Genomic DNA, 17,984 nt, shown 5'->3' on the forward strand with positions numbered 1-17,984 from the left:
TGTCTCTCTCTCTTTCTATCTATTTATGTATCTCTTCCTTCTTACATCTGATAGGCAATAGCCCTAGGAAGATTTTGATATAATAGGTCAAATGCAAATGTACTAAAGTAATATGTTCTCATTCTTTTATTGTTCCTCAATCAATCTCATGTATATCTGGTAATTATGTTTGGGGCAGTTCTGGTATCCTGATATCTACAGACAATTTACATACACCTTTATATATTGTCATTGCATTCACTGTTGGGCTACATGCAGGTAGGATATGTAGACGTCCATATAGTGAATATAACATATATGAGTAACACATAAAAATTGGTCATTGCACAGAAAATAGGCATTTTCAATGCATTTCTTTGTGCTAGTGTGAGTGTACAGATATAAAAGAATAGCAAAGTAGCTATTTAAAAAAATAAAATTCATAGGTCATATAATATAGGTGCCATGAGCCTAATTACATCAGGAGGGCTAAAGATATTCGTTCGACCCAACCCATTCGAATTTTTTCAATTTGATATTGCTGATTGACAAAAGTGTATGAATATGATTCAAAATCTAACACTGATTCTAGAAATGGTAACTACTGAACTTCCTTTGCCCAAATTGGGAAGATATATCAATGATTTGGAACTATTTTTTGACTGGCGGAAGAATTGGGGCTATTTTACTGTTTCAGGTGATGAATTTGATCCCATCATAGTTATCTTCATAAATGGCGATTTATTTTTAAAATGAGCTGGCTACGATACCCTTCTCTGGTCAGACATGGAATGTCAGATATATATCCTATCCAAAGGTAGTAAACATTCGACCCTCTAATTTCACATTTATTTTTTATGAATTTTTCTTAAGTGCCATTTTAACACACAAGTCTATGGGGAATGTTTTACGCGCGTGACACCAGTATTCAATCATCTTATATCTCTTGATGTAAAGAAAGCATGTGGTCATGATTATTTACCTGCAAGGTTGTTAAGAGAGGGAGCAGTTTATATATCAGGTGTTCTTACTTATATCTTCAATCTGTCTTTTGGGTGTGGGAGAGTACCTGATGACATGAAAATAGCTAAGATTACACCTATCTATAAAAAAGGACCAGAAGATGATCCAGGAAACTACCGACCAATCTCTGTTTTGCCAATTCTGGGTAAGGTTTTAGAGAAAGTAACCAATAAACGATTAATAGAATTTTTAGAATCCAATGATGCATTATTCAATCATCAGTATGGTTTTCGTAAAAGATACAGTACAAAATTGTCGCTTATCAATTTGTCGAACACTATTCTTAAATCCTTAGACCAGGGTAAAACTACCCTTGGAATATTCATTTATTTTAAAAAAGCTTTTGACACAATCGATCACAATATTTTGATACAGAAGCTTTTTCACTATGGTGTGAGAGGGCTTCCTTTAAACTGGTTTAAAGACTATCTTGCTTGCAGATATCAGTTTGTTCAACATGGTGAAATATTCAAAGAAAATGAAAATAAGATGCGGTGTCCCTCAAGGCTCAGTATTAGGGCCTACATTATTTTTATTATACATAAATGATCTTCCATCCGTTTCAATTTTTTTCTATTTTAGATTATTTGCTGACGGCTCTAATCTTTTTCACACCTTTCCAATTGGAAAGGATGAGATCGATAACAATGAGATAAATACTAATATAAATAAAGTGCAAAAGTGGTGTGTTGCAAATAAGCTTACTATCAATTCTCTGAAAACAAAATTTATGTTAATTAGCAGTAGAAAAGGGAATGTAAAGTTGCGTAGTAATATTACACTAGATGGAGAGGAATTGGAAGAAGTTGACGAAGCAACTTTTGTAGGTATATCAATTGATAAGCATCTGTCTGTCTGTCATGGAAAGGTCATATACGGACGATTAACTCAAATATACGTAAGAAAATAGGAATTTTGTTTCGGTTACGATATTTTGTACCCAAATTTACTTTGATATTGTTATACAAAGCTTTTACAGAGCCACATCTCACTTATGGCATTGAGGTGTGGGGGAGTACATACAAGAGCAGCCTGAATTGTATATCTTTCCCAAAAAATGGCAGTGCGAGCAATTACCTTTAGTCACTGGCAAGCTCATTCTCGCCCTTTTTTCAATGATTTAAAGATTCTTAATGTTTATGATTTGCATAATCTATCAGTATGTACCTTCATGTATGATCTGCGTAATAATAACCTACCTCACTCCTTAGCAGATTATTGTAACCTAATTGAGCACAATTATCCTACTAGACAGAAGAAAGGCCAACAAGTAAATCTTCCAAAACTAAAAACAACTCAAGGCCAATTTTCACTTTCTTTTCTAGGTAGCAATTTTTGGAATATAGTACCAGTCGAAATCAAATTGAAGAAATCAAGAAAAAGTTTTAGGAATTCTCTAAAAAGTTATTTGTCTTCATAAATTCACACCATCAACGTGTAAGTCTACAGTAGATAATTAAGACAATTAAGATACTTAAAAAATGTTGATGATAGCCCTTTACAAGGAATATATTGTAATTTAAATTTTTGTTTTGTTTTGTTTTTCCTTCTTAAATGTGCATTTTTAATATTTGTGGGGCCAGGCTCGATTAGCACTTGTGCTATTTTCTGGTCATATTTACCATCGTATTTTTATACAAGTGTAACTGTTATGCAATTTGTTTTATAACCTGTAAACATATGAATATTGTTGTTAAATAAATAAATCAAATCAAAACACGTGGTCGGGTGTGTAATTTCAATATTAAACATTTATATTATCCAACATTCAAAATCCAATTTTATTTTATTCTTGCATTTCTACATTACTACTACTACTACTACTACTACCATTGCATGGCAAAGTTACCATGATGATAGATTTTATGCAACGGGGCCCTGGTTTAATGCTAAAATGGCGTATTTGTTTGTATGTGTTGTATATGTTCTTTCATGTACGCAGATCCAGGTGCTATATCCACGTACAGGGGGCAGCCTTTAGAATATTTCATAAGATGGGCGGGAGGGGGGGGGGGTCGGCATGATATGGCCTTATGGTGAAGTCAAATGTTGTTTTTTCGATTGAATTATAAGGGTAATGTATATATTGGTGGTGATTTCTTTTTTACCTGACTGCTAAGAAAGCATGAATGCTTGCAAGCAAGTAACCAGAGGGACCGACGGCTTAAGGTCCTCTCCGATGGACCTGGTAATGAGAATTAATGCCTTACCAAAGGGCATAGCGCACCAAGGTTGCATACACGTACCTTTCTTACCCTTACTCCCTCTTGTCTCTTTTCTTATTTGCACTACTTGCATGAAAATGCATAGAAGCTGTTGGCCCCTTGCGCCCTCCCTCACCTTGTGCCTCCCTATTGTAGACCCCCACGTGATTCGGACTATGTTACATTAGGATGACCTGACAGACTATGGCGACAGGGTTTTGAAGTGTGACTGTGCAGTCATGCATTTTGCCATTGGACATGAAGATCAAGCCATACTCTTCGTCTGTTCCTCCATTAGGTTGTGCGGTATCCCAGGCTATGATAGGGTGAGAGAGAGAGTTAAAGAAATTAATGCAATCATATGAATATATATATATATATATTAATTTATTCATTGATTTTTAAAGGAATACCGTTCCCCTGCCTTTCTATCTTCACCTTCAATTCGGGCCACTGACACCCCCTATGGCCCGATGTATTATTTGCGGATCCAGATTTGTAGGCAATTACGTTTGGTTCGAAGGAACTTTCAAGAAATATATTTGTATATGTCCCTTCTAATTGAAAAAAACAAACATTTATATTTTTTTCTCCCTGGTTTGTAAAATGTTTTGGCCTCAGCACCTTCTTATCCAGCGTAGAGGGCGCGCGTGCCTCTCGTCTGATTACTTTCAACAACTTACCTCGATAGGGACTGGTCGTCTCAGAGGCATCGGTGTAGCAGTACCAGTATCCGTTGACAGAGTGGCAGTTAATCCAGGCATAATCGAGAGTTACGTGGGGCTTCAAAAGATTGTATTCTTCCACACTTTCGATGAAAAGCAAAGAGGGTTCAACCGCTTGTCCAGTCACCAAGGTGACGGGAGACAAAATGTTGCAGGCATCGCGAGCACATAACCAATCATAGTCTTCACAGTGATTGTTGTACAGAATTAGGAAACACTTGGTCTGCCCGTATACCCAACCCTCTGGACATACTTGATGATAAATAAAAGAAAATAGATTGTTAAATTTAACAGGCTTGTAATATTATCCGTATACACAGTAAAAAAATACAACGCTGTTTACTATATGAACCTTACAGTAATTGTTTAAACAGTTTAAACAAGTATTTAAATCTTAAGCAACAAAGTTTAATTTTCAATATCTAATCTTCAATGAATTAAACATGATTGTTTAAACGGTTAAACAAATAGTAAACAGCGTTGTATAAAACCTTAAACAGCGTTTTTACTGTGTACTGTTTTATCTTACCCCCCCCCCACATTCCCTTGGAGATAACATAACAAATGCCAATATACCACAGCTATATATTGTTCCTATATAGATACTGCCACTTTTAATTCGCAAACCTCGGGGACGCGGCATTAGGGTCCCGTAACAAAAAAGTTAACGATCAATCGTTCACTCGATTTTCACGATTGATTGTACATTATATTCAATGGAATCAATCGTAGAAAACCGTTCTACAATCATTGCTAAGTTTTGTCGACGAGCATACGTGCTCTTATTCCGACGACGCAAGTCATGAATATTCATATAGGCTTCCAGAACTGCGGTGGGAAAAATATTTTCGCCCCCGGCGCACTCCAATGCGCATGCAATTTTAATAGCAATAAGCCCATTCTGTGTTTGGAACAGTGATTATTTTTTTATTTAAACTAGTGCACACCTAGTTACCAATAATGCACATAGCATTTCCATGTCTTTGAAAGCAGGATAAAAGAGCAATGTAGATTAAATACCTTGCTCACGGGCATAGGTGCCGCAACCGGGGATCGAACCCCGGACTTTACATGTATGGCCAGGTGCCTTAGACCACTCGGCCACGGCACCTTTTGATGAATGCAATGTGACGATCGATTTTTTTTTTCTCAAGAAGCCGCAATAAATCCCTAAATGCAGAGAAAACCCACAACTGTTTGGAAGTTTAAAGTTACATTCACTTTGATTTCATATTTTCCTATAATAATATTAACATACTTTAGAAATTGAGGCACAGGAAATACTGCTTCTATGCTTGATAAATCGAATGCGTAGCGTCAAGACCCCTTCTTACATCGGGCGGCGAAAACACGACGGGATGTTCGGATGAGTTTTCCTCTAATAATATTAAAATATTTACCACCAGTTAGATCAAGACAATCTGTTCAAATATTACAAATGCCATAGTTGTTATCGTTTGTAAACAAAGTGCGTAGCTTTTGATTCCTCCATCATACATGTATATTCAGATATTTTTGTACTTGCCGCTCCAAACTGGTATCGAATCATGCATCAAACATTTTGCTGGGATTAAGTCTTTGCTTAGGCAGTTTGGTGGTGCCAATTATTTACATTCTTATATGAAAATGGATTTGATTTTAGGTTTTAAATAACTCACCATGCTGCTCGCATTGCACCCCGAAATATCCTTCAAGACAGGAGCAGCTAAACCCATCGAATTCTTCCACACATAAACCTCCGTTGTAACAGGGGTCGGGGAAACAGGCTGACAAAGCTAAATAAAGATCTAAAAGAAAACAAATATTGAAGGTCATGTGAACTGAATGAAAACGAATTTATCATATGTTTATCTCTTGAAAAGGCCGAACTGCTTTCTCCACATGGAATCATCATTGTAGCTAAGTAGGATATAGGAAATAGCATTAAACTCAGACGTCAACTCGTCAGAAGGGATGCTCATAAATAGAGCTTCTTCCCCAAAACCACTAACGATAGATAGGAATGAATTAAACATGGATACAACTATATATAACAAAGTCACTGGACCTCTATAAAGACAACAATCACCAAGAAGCGTAGTTAGTAAAGTAACCTGCTTGATCGGTGATATGACGTTTTCAATAAATTTAGCGGAGTAAAACAAGCCTGCATATGCCTACTTACGACAAGACAAGACGAAGAGGGGGGAATATTAGTACAGGTCACGTCCACTCAGGGTACGGATCAATCGAAGACCTTCAACTATTATTACATTCTTAAGTGTGACTGGATTCGATTTCAAGATTTAAATAAGTCATCATGCTGCTCGCATTGCTCCCCAACATATCCTCCAAGACAGATACAGCTTAACCCATCGAGTTCTTCCAAACTAAGTGCGTAGCTTTGGATCCCCCATCATACATGTATGTTCAGATTATTATTTTTTATTTGCCACTCCAAACCGGTATTTCCCAGTTCGAGTCATGCATCAAACATTTTGCTGGGATTAAGCCTTTGCTTAGGCAGTTTGGTGGTGCCAATTATTTACATTCTTATTATGTTAATGGATTTGATTTAAGGTTTAAAAATAACTCACCATGCTGCTCGCATTGAAACCCAACATATCCTCCAAGACAGATGCAGCTAAACCCATCGAATTCTTCCACACACGTACCTCCGTTGTAGCAGGGTTTGGAATAACAAGCTGAAAAGGCTGAATAAAGATCCAAAGAAAACGAATATTGAAGGTCATGTGAACAGAATGAAGAAGAATTTATTATGTTTATCTCTTGAAAAGGCCAAATTGCCTTCGATACATGGAATCGTCACTAGAGCCTAGCAGGATATTAGAACAAGTCGGGTCCATTTGTGGACTGATCCATTGAAGACACTCTATTATCATCATATTCTTAACTTACATGTAAGTGTCACTGGATTCGATTTCAAGATTTAAATAACTCACCATGCTGCTCGCATTGCACCCCGAAATATTCTTCAAGACAGATACAGCTAAACCCATCGAGTTCTTCCACACACGTACCTCCATTGAGACAGGGGCTGGAGTAACAAACTAAATATAGATGATCAAAAAAAGGAGTGAAATACACATTCCCGAGTTCAAATTTCACGCGAATGAATAGAGCCATTTTTGTAACAGGGTTTGGAATAACAAGCTGAATAAAAATGAACAAGTTTTAGAATAAAAAAAAGAAAACATCTCGAAAGTCATGCCAACAGAATGAATACAAATGTATTATATTCATCTTATAAAAAGGACCAGCTGCTTTCTAAACATGGAATTACCATTAAAGCTAAATAGGATATAGGAAATAGCATTAAACCCAGACATCAACCAGTCAGAAGGGATGCTCATAAATAGAGCTTCTTCCCCAAAACCACTAACGATAGATAGGAATGAATTAAACATGGATACAACTATATATAAAAAAGTTACTGGACCTCTTCAAAGACAACAATCACCAAGAAGCCTCGTAAGTAAACTGCTTGCTCGGTGATATGACGTTTTCAATAAATTTAGCGGAGTACAGGAAGCCTGCTGCATATGCCGACTTAAGACAAGACAAGGCTATACAGGGGGGGATATTAGTACAGGTCACGTCCACTTAGGGTACGGATCAATCGAAGACCTTCAACTATTACTACATTCTTAAGTGTCACTGCATGGGTTCGATTTCAAGATCTAAATAACTCACCATGCTGCTCGCATTGCACCCCGAAATATTCTTCAAGACAGATACAGCTAAACCCATCGAGTTCTTCCACACACGTACCTCCGTTGTGACAGGGGCTGGAGTAACAATCTAAATATAGATGTAAAAAAGAGTGAAATAAATATTCCCAAATTCAAAATTCACGTGAATAAATATAGCCCGTTTAGCTCGATCAAGTTTTCATTTTCTAATCCCTATCCCGCCCCTACTTCTCCCCTCCGAAAAAAGAAAAGGATTCAGAGTTCCTTTTTTTTTCTTTAATATAGACGAATGGAAAAAGCCTCATGATTTTCCTTCTCCCTTTCATTTCAAAAAATGACTTCATTTCGCAAAATAACCCAACGTATATTCGATCGTCCTATGCGACGATGTCAGACCTTGACCCAAAATGATCCCCTTTATAAAAATTAACAAAGTAATAATATGACTAGTGAGAATAGTAAACAATAACGATCATTCCATTAATTATTTTTTACCATTATCATTACCATCCTGTGTTATTGTTATTACTTTGAGATTAATTGTAGTACCAATGACAACGATAACAATTTTAGGAAATCGTAATATGATACTGTTACTACCATCATTATGTCAACAATAGAAAATCTGTTAATTACAATCTAACACCTCTAGGTGACATTGATGAAAAAATACCACATTGTTAAACTTAAAAAATAGCCTGTTTCACCGCCAAACAACAGTAAAAAAAAAAATTGTAGAAAAAAAAAACGCATGATAAAACTTGTCAGACGTTCTATTCGACAAGCCACGTTTTAATGTCCGACCGTTACCATAGTAACAATGTTTCACAGACAATCAAAATCAAGGAAAATTGTTAGATTTGAGAGTTTGTCAGAGGGGAAAATGAGGAAACGCTCCTCCGAAGTCCACACCTAACGTGTCTTACCAGGATGTGCGCAGTACAGGTTCATCTTATCCCTTGCTTCTTTTGGAGTCCTTACGTCATACTCAGGGTGGTCACGTGTTAAAAGTTTGGGTACAAACTTGACCGGTTCGCCTGTATGTTCTGATATTTCATGAGGGCAGATATCTCTGGGTATTTCGGCACATGTTCCATCACAATTTACACCTTTTGGAAGAGTAGAAGGGTAATAAGAAAACAAAAAAGAAATTAGGATTCACGATGGGTAATGAAATTTCAAGAAAAAAAATAGTATTTTTTAATAAATTATGTAAATAATAAAATAGTAGTAGCAGTTGACAGCTGGGGTGTGGTAGATTCGTATATTAAAGATATGGCGACAAGTAAAATGGGAGATTAAAATCCCTTTTTTCACTTTCTACAATATCAATTACAAGTGAAATGCATGCTAAACCTGTTATTAAAAAAATGTAAACCCATTAGGCAATAATTCCATTATGTAAAGGGCTGTCTTTTTTATTAATAGGAGAATGATTCGACATTTTATCAAGGCTGTCAACTAGAGCAGGTAATTACATGAATTGTATATGCTATTTTGATTGGTAGTATGAAAACAAAAGATGTATGAACGTGTGGGTGGCTATTGAACAAGTAAATAATAAAATGAGGCCGGTCAAAGGGACCGGGATTTGAATTATCGTTGATGCTCTCTAACATACAGAAGAAGGTTAAATTATAAATGAGTTAGCGAGGTAATTAGCGTAAAACCGAAGTGACAGGCTTAAATTATGTACGTACAATATACATGCATGAAATCTGTTTTGCAAGGAGATTTGTTTCCGACCAATAGTTAGTCACGATATCACATTAAGGCAACGTTGATCAGGAGGATTGCCGACAAATGTTATCGTTCACCTACAAATTAAAGTCCTTGGTTATGTTTGATCTAGTTTACCGTTGCTATCAGTGGCGGACCGTAACCCGAAGGAGACAAATGATTAAAGGGGCACTGTATTATTTGTGAACAATGCTGTGCCCCTCCAATGCTTTGTCTTCTCCGGGTCACGGTCCGCCACTGGTTGCTATGGTAACTCTTTTTAGACATCTCACATCTGTCAGAGTCCATGACTTTTGTTACATTAAAAAATTCATAAATGTGGATACAATATTTTGTAGTCCAAGTTGAGCTCATTTTATTGTTTAATTTGGCAACCTTGATACTTTTTATTAAGTTCTACACTTCTCATTTTATAATCTTTATGTATTCAAAGTTGTCAGGTGAGAGATGGAATAGTATAGTATAGTATTTATTTTCCGCATAAAAATACAAAACTGATGGATAGCCCATATTCAGTTTTGTCAACATGACGATACTGTTCTTCCATGTGGTCCATATACAAAAAAGTAAACACATATGAAAGAAGCATAACATATACAGTAAATCAAACAAAATAACAAAAGTGCTATATAATATAATCGGTTACTAATAGGAAATGATTATAAATTCATTAGCTTGGCAAGAATTTACACGAAAGAACCAAATAATCAGACCAAAAAAAAAGATACGATTTGGTCAAGCCTTACTGAAGTATATAAGTTAAAATTTGCATGTGATAACAGCGGTCATGGAAAATCGATCACAATGATATTGAACTACTATTTAAATCGAGTTCTTGATGAAACAGGCCCTATATTACACCTCTACGTAAATACTTACTGTGCCGGAGCTGTAGGATATACGCGATGATGGTTACCACCTTTATATGCTGCATTAATAAGAGAGAGGCAGAGAGAGGGGGAACAAATATAAGTGGAGCATTCATACCCCAAAAAGAAAAGAAAAAGTGGCCAAGTTCACATGCCTAGCCAAGATTACGACTTTCAAGGCAATACGGATGTTTTCATTAAAATTGTGAAATAAAATAAATATCTATCTGTTCTTTTATATTTTTTTACATTCCCCTTTTATTGTGCGCATTGAGCATCTCTCTGGAAATAGCGCCTTATAAAATGCATTTGTTATGATGATGATGATGATGACAATTATCATTATCATCATCAGCAGCGGCATTTTTATTATCAAGCAGGGCCTTGGAACGAAGTGGAGGGCGTGGGCTGAGCCAAAAGTGGGGGGTTGACCACGCAAAAAAAGTCACAATCAGATGGTCAGTTTTACGTTTTGTACACGTTTTGGACAAAAGTGGGGACTGAAGCCCCCCCCCCCCCCGGTTCCGCGGCCCCTGCCAAATACATTTTCACAAAACTTTTAATGAATAGTGCATATCGCATTCACTTAAGCAGGGGCGTCAACCCTGTGGTTTTATAAGTAGTCAAAAATGAATGGAGAAAAAAAAGAGAAGAAAAGAGAATGAAGAATAACACAAAATACAGTTTTGGTCATTAAAGGAAAAATGAAACCTTGGGAACAAGATAGTTTGTGCAAAAACAGAAAAATCAAAGAAACATAATAAACGAAAGTTTGAGAAAAGTTGAATGAATAATAAAAAAGTTATAAGCATTAGAAATTTAGATAAATATTGTATAAATCTAGATCCTCCAATCGGCAATGTGACAAAGATGTGCGATGTCACATCTGAACAACTTTCCCATTTCTTTTTTTATATATTTTACTTTAACTGCCTCTTTTATATCACAAATATCATTAGATCAGGTATTCTTTCTATAGGAGGGCATGTAATACAGATTTTCAAAAAAATACATTATGAATAAGGAGTTTGTATTGCCCCAAGAAAGTTAGAGCAAATATAAACATTTTCGGGGTATTTTATAGTCCATCAATGGGAAAGATGTTCCCTTTTGACATCACAAATATTTGTCGCATTGCTAATGGGAAGATCTCCATAGCATTAGTGATCGCAATATTCAAATGCTCATAACTTTCTCATTATTTGTCCGATTTTCCTCAAATTTGATTTGTTCTTATTCTTTGATTTTTCTGTTTCCACAAAAGCCAACTTGTTCCAAAGGGTATCATTTCCCTTAAACTCCACAACGCACATATTGGCGAGTATTGAATCCCGGAACACAGTAAATGTATTAAAAATGCCGGTCAAATGACAAAGAAGAGCTGTGAGGTCTTTATCGAAAATCGGCTAACCGGAACAGCACTTCGTCCCAAATTCCGGAGCTGACGAATAATTGCAAATTTGTCGTTGTCCCGAGTTCAAGACGAAACTGAAGTTTTGATTCTTCAGTTTTTGACAAAGACTTTTTGGTTGCTCATTGTCATGGAGGACATTTGACAATACATTTTCTATGTCCTAGAAAACGTTCTGCGTAGCGGTGCAAAAACTCACAATTATTAAAATGATAAAAAGTAGCGTTGACAACTTGCATGCCCACCCTCTATTGAAAAAAAAATGTGCCGCCCCACCCCCCCCCCCCCCGGGGGGACCAATACCGTGTTTTCATCATTATCCCATGTTTAAATCACGTTTGGCGTTTAATGGTCAATGTCAAAAAAATAAAACTGAAATTGAACTTACCATGATGCGATTAGCTTAATCGCGACGTTGTCTTTCAGCTGAAATGTCCACGATGACAGATTTGCTTCGTACACCCCAAAGTAAAAAAGCCTGTTTAATATGCCTCGAAAATATGTAATGCCCTGAATATGTGTTTTCTTTCAGCTCTACCCGCTCCGATGACGTCGTCAATATTTTAACGTTTGCATTTTTTTTATACCAACAAAAAGACTGTTCAAGGAGAAAGACATATACGAAGGGGGATATTTTTGCTCTGTTATAATAACATTAGAATGGGTGCAAGATATTATGCAGACCCAAAAAGTCAATGTTGGATCAATGTTGGAAACTAAATAACTTTCCCCTTCGCCTACATTTTTTTTTCATATGAATTCATGATACATAAGCAGTTCATCTAATAGAACCGAGGCCATATCAATTGGATAATAGATGACATGGGTGATGCCTAAATTACAATTAGACAAAATGGTATTAATGGGGCCAATGACAATAAGACCTAATGATTAGTAGGGCGATTCCATACGAGACATGTTGACAACAATTTTTAGTCTCTTAGCTGAATGTTTGAGCAATGCAATTTTCTCTTTTGTCAATGATGAAGTTATAGTGGGTATATAGTCATATGAAAAATTGATAACCAACGTCAAATGTTTTATTATGGGTGAATTAAAGATGAAAATGTTGCGTGTCGTACGAGAATCAGAAATGTCCCGTACGACACGCAACATCTTCGCCTCTAATTCACGCATGGACGACATTTTTATGTTGGTTGACATTTTATGTTTCTACCCAGTAGTAAGTTATTATCACCGCTATACAAATACTGAAGTTTCTCATTTGTTTGGAGAGCAGGTTGAAAAATGTGAAAATGACTGATTTTTCTAGCATGGAATCGCCCAGTAGACGAATTGGTTGAAGATGAAGTACTAAAAAACTTTTTTTTTTTTGGGGGGGGGGGGTGACCAGGGAAATGGGAGTTAGCCACATCCCTGGTGAGACCAAATGGAAAGTATAGAAAGTGGACGTATACCAATCACAAATTTCCCCTTTGTGACAGACCATTCTCTCTACCTGTTACTGCACTTATTGTTTAAGGGGGAGTTCACTATGACAAACAAGTCAGTGGCTTAGCTACGGGGGGGGGGGGGGCCTGGGGGGCACGTGCCCTCCACCCCCCCCCCCCCCCAAGGTGCCCCCTGAAAAAAAATTGGCGGAGCAAAATAAGGAGAAAGAAGAAAAGAAAAAAAGGAGAAAGACGGATGGAAAAAAGAAGAAAATAAGAGGAGGAAGACAAGTGAATAAAATAATGTAAGGGGAAGACTTGCAAAAAAAACAAAATCTTTCATGTTACTATAAGAATTTTCGCTTGCGCTTCGCGCCTGAATTGCCTGTTCGATGAGATTCATATCTTGTTTTGAAGTCAATATACAAAACATATTTCAGCTCGGACATCGAGCTTTTATTACTTTTTTTTTTTCATTTACAAATTTAAGTGCTCTATAAAATGTCCGTTTTATAGTCTACATATTAACATTTTAAGCTCACGCTGCGTGGTCGCATTATTTGATTTGCCAAGTCCCTATTGTCTTCGTGTATTCCATAAAGTTCTCAAAATATCAATTTTCAGATGTGATAGACAAACATAGGCCTATAAGTTAGCGCTGCGCGCTCGCATTTTGATTGGTGAGTACTCTAGATATCAATTCTATAACCAAACAAGCTCCCCTTTTCATTTTAGTTAATAGGAATTCAAAAAAAAATTATTTTATTATTTGTTAATCTAATATGCGAAATGACAGCGTGAAAGTTTTTGTTTTTTAAGGCTTGAAAGCTGGAAATTTTAAGCATTTTGTAATTATGAATTCGCATTACACAATGGTTAGTACATTTTTAACAATTAATGCGAGCGCAAATCGCGGGCTGAATTTTTTTAATGAAATGTAATGAAAAGGGGAGCTTGTTTGGTTATAGAATTGATATCTAGAGTACTCACCAATCAAAATGCGAGCGCGCAGCGCTAACTTATAGGCCTATGTTTGTCTATCACATCTGAAAATTGATATTTTGAGAACTTTATGGAATACACGAAGACAATAGGGACTTGGCAAATCAAATAATGCGACCACGCAGCGTGAGCTTAAAATGTTAATATGTAGACTATAAAACGGACATTTTATAGAGCACTTAAATTTTATTTTGAATTCCTATTAACTAAATTGGGTCTTTTCGAATGGAATATCGACAAGCTTAGGCATTTTAGGAATAATAGGAAGATAATCATCATTTTTATGACAATATGTCCTTAGAATATACCGGTCCTCATTTTTCAGTTGTTTAGTTACATACGTATCTCATTTATGATTACAAAAAGTGCTTAGAATGACCATTTTTTTCAGGTCGGAATGTCAACAACTTTCAGCTCGCGCTTCGCGTTTACATTATTGAAATATGTACCGTCTTCGTGGGTAACTGTAAACAGTCCTTAACAGGTCCCTTTTCGATCATGCTAGAACACTTATTTAAAAATTCTGCTCGTGCTTGGCATTCTCAGTAATTACATAGTTACATACGCATCTTGTTCAGGATCACAAACAGTGGCCAGAATGTTAAATTTTCAGGACAAAATACATATATGAAAGTTCAACAACAACAAAATTCGCTCGCGCTTCGCGCTCGCACTTTTTATATAGGGCCTATGAAATTATTTCATATTTATGTTATAAAGCTAAGAAGTGACTGATCGGGGATAATAAAGGTGAAGATAATTTCGGGCCCCATCCCCTATTGGCGAAAGTCGGATCCACCTTTGATATTATAAGGTCTTTGCTTGTGACACACACACACACACACAGAAAAAATGGTGCCCCCCCCCCCTGAAAAAGCAAGGACCCCCAGGTGCCCCCCAGGAAAAGCAGTCTAGCTACGCCACTGAAAAAAGTTAATTCTAAACATATAGCAACAAAAATAAAAAAATGATAAGAAATATTAGTGAAGTTTTAAGTAAAATCCTTCAAAAATTTTAAGTTATGAGAATTTTATATTTTTGTATTAATGACGTCATAAGCAAGCAGCTTCACACGGGTCATGCATTTGAAGAAATAATGAAATGTTATTTTCTAAAAAAAAAAATATATATATATATCATTGTACCTTCAGTACATCAACAGAAATATTTTCTCTCACCCGCACCTGAAAGAAGAAATTTAGTCATTACGAACTATTTAAAAAAAAAATTATGCATATTATATTACATAACATAAGGGGCAGCTGCTCGTCACAAATCAAACTTTAATTCTAATAACTTTATTAATATTTGATGGATTTTCCTCTACCTTTTACCAATACATGTACAATAAACTTTTCGTCACGGTGAAATGTTTCCCAAATCACTCGATTCATAGAAGAGGCAATCACTCTTTCCCCCATGTTAGCGCCTAGTTTTCAGGCACAGACCCGTGTGTAATGCAGAGTCTAAAGTAATGAAGACTAGCTTCACTGTGTACTGTGGTTGGCTCTCTTATTTGACAGAGAGCCTTTGGCGTCTAGTCTTCATTCTAGACATGGTTTTGATTCAAGTGTCAAATTCTAGCCAAAGAAAAGCCAAAAAAAAATCAACAAAAAAATTAGGGGGGACCATCCTCCCCACCTCAAATTTAGGGGGGGGGACAGGTCCCCCCATCCCCCCCCCCCCCCCGCTTCCGCCGCCTATGCTTGCAGACAGCGCCACAGCATCCCACACCAAAAATCACACCCCAACAAAGACCAACACGGGTCGTGTGGTCCAGTGGTTAGAGCATTGGACTCATAATCGCAAGGTCATGAGTTCGAATCCCTACTCTGCCATTCTCTCCACTTTGATAACAAGAAAAATAATACCTGTCGTCTGTAAGGTCAGCCACTATGACTGATTAACCTAGACCTAAAAAAAAAAAAGTTTCCCAGGTAATTGGTCAGATACCAGCTTGGCATTTACCAGCAAAAAGTTGTCCTGCCAAGCTCCTACGGGAGTTACCATAAAACAGAAAACATAAAAGACTACAGTATTAATTTTTGTATGAAGATGATTATTCTCTTAGATCCTTTTCATATAATGTGAGACACATCAAAATCTCATTTATGAAATTGTAACAAATCATCAGTAAAACAAATTATTCACAACGGGAATGCATATAATAAATGGACGTCAAGAGTATAATATTAAATCAACTTTTTTATTCTGCTGGACAGATTAAAATCTATTTTTTACAGATATTCGATTTTAAAATTAAACTGCCTGTCTATAACATAAATATATTTCTTTAAATCAAGACTAATAATAAATGGAGTTTTCACAACTATGGGAGCTGAGTGGTCCCTTTACAAATTCTTTGGCTATTAGATTAACCCTTGTTTAACATACACTGTTTAAAAAAAAACTGATTTTACAGAAAAAAGAAAGATTTTGCAAAAAGCAATAACAGAATCATTCTGTAAATTCATCAAACAGAAATTTTTCTGCAATTTAACAGAACAGGTCTGTTTAGAAAGGGGAAAAGGGTGTTTTATTAAAGGAAATTTGTAAGGTTCCATACACCAAATACCAATTTCCTGTAAGATTACGCAATCTGGTAAGATTACAAGGTTCTCGGGACTCTGCTGCAGGAACTTCTTTTATTTTAAGGATAAATTTTCTAACAGTGTATATCAAAAAACACTTCTGTTGAGTTCCAATCGACAAATAATTGACAAAGTAAGTAAAGTAAGTATACCTTTAATTTTGCGGTGAAATATTTTTCATTCAAATCACTTTTTTTCATTAAACGATTTTAAACAATGAATGTATAATTAATTCATGTCTACACAATCATTTTTTCAACATTTCTGTTTTATTAAAGATGAAAAGTAGTCACTATTCTATACAAGTGAGGACTATCACTCGTTGATTGGAAGAATAGTTTGAAATACATTTTATAGCAGTTTTTTCTGGAATATCTATAGGTAAATTACACTATTATTCTGTCACATATTACAACTTTAACTTATATAAAATCCAACTTATTTCTTTCATAAATGACCTTCATGTACATTTTCAGAAGCAAATATTTACACAACTATAAAGTTTCTCATGACTTATATTCTATTTCAGTAGATGTTACATAGCAAGCCAATATAATACATGCATAACCACAAACTGCAAGATAAAAACAAAAAATCAAGAAGACAGTGAACATTTGTGAGGCCTTTGTGGTGCTCCACAAAGCAGTCGGTAAGCACAAAACTGGGCCCTGTCTTACAATGAGTTACGATTGATCCAATCAATCGTAAATCTGGAAATCCATCAGTGTCATCATTTTTTCTATAGGGAATGTGCAAAATTGAGAACACACCAAACTGTCAAGAAATCAATGAACTTAGAAAAAAAATTGAGCAAACATGCATTGTATATGTTGACTTTCCATAGACCATAGTTGTGATTGATTGGATCAATCGCAACTCATTGTAAGACGAGCCCCAGGTGTTCAAGTTCTCATGCCAAATTAGATTTTCTCATTCACTTTCATTCCAATCGAGGGCCCATTCATAAAGAGTTACAACTTTGTAACTTTGCCATTATGGCAGCTACCATGGTAACCTTGATTATGATTGGCTGCTGAGCCCTGTTGCTATGGTAGTTGCCATAATGGCAAAGTCACAACAATTGTAAGTCCTTTATGCAATGGGCCCCAGGTCGGAATTCAAAACTGAGGAGATGAGTAGATAATAGAAATATATAGGAACTAAAAGAAGCTGACCATGTAGTTGCATATATCTACCCCAGCTCTAGCTCCAGGTGAGGATCAAAATTTCTTGTTATTAACAAGCATCTAGATTCAAGGTTATTTAAAAAGGCCTCAAAATCAAATGTAAAATAAAAACAGTTTTGGCATAGCAAAGTCTTACTCAGGTCACAAAACTATTACATACAATACAGATG

The 17,984-nt window shown here is 36.0% G+C and overlaps 1 protein-coding gene across 1 annotated transcript; it reads right to left on the reverse strand.

Moving 5' to 3' along the window:
- Positions 1 to 639: 639 nt before the first annotated feature.
- On the reverse strand, positions 640 to 11,061 carry LOC135154411 (fibropellin-1-like). The gene is made up of 8 exons (XM_064100557.1): positions 10,243 to 11,061; positions 8,550 to 8,732; positions 7,625 to 7,732; positions 6,874 to 6,981; positions 6,508 to 6,624; positions 5,590 to 5,718; positions 3,890 to 4,183; positions 640 to 3,522 (listed from the first exon to the last, which is right to left on the reverse strand). Exons 1-8 carry the CDS (start codon positions 10,346 to 10,348, stop codon positions 3,386 to 3,388), a joined length of 1,182 nt encoding a protein of 393 aa, XP_063956627.1. The 5' UTR covers positions 10,349 to 11,061; the 3' UTR covers positions 640 to 3,385.
- Positions 11,062 to 17,984: the final 6,923 nt, after the last annotated feature.

The sequence above is a fragment of the Lytechinus pictus genome, chromosome 6, assembly GCF_037042905.1.
Source record: "Lytechinus pictus isolate F3 Inbred chromosome 6, Lp3.0, whole genome shotgun sequence".
NCBI lineage: Eukaryota > Metazoa > Echinodermata > Echinoidea > Temnopleuroida > Toxopneustidae > Lytechinus > Lytechinus pictus.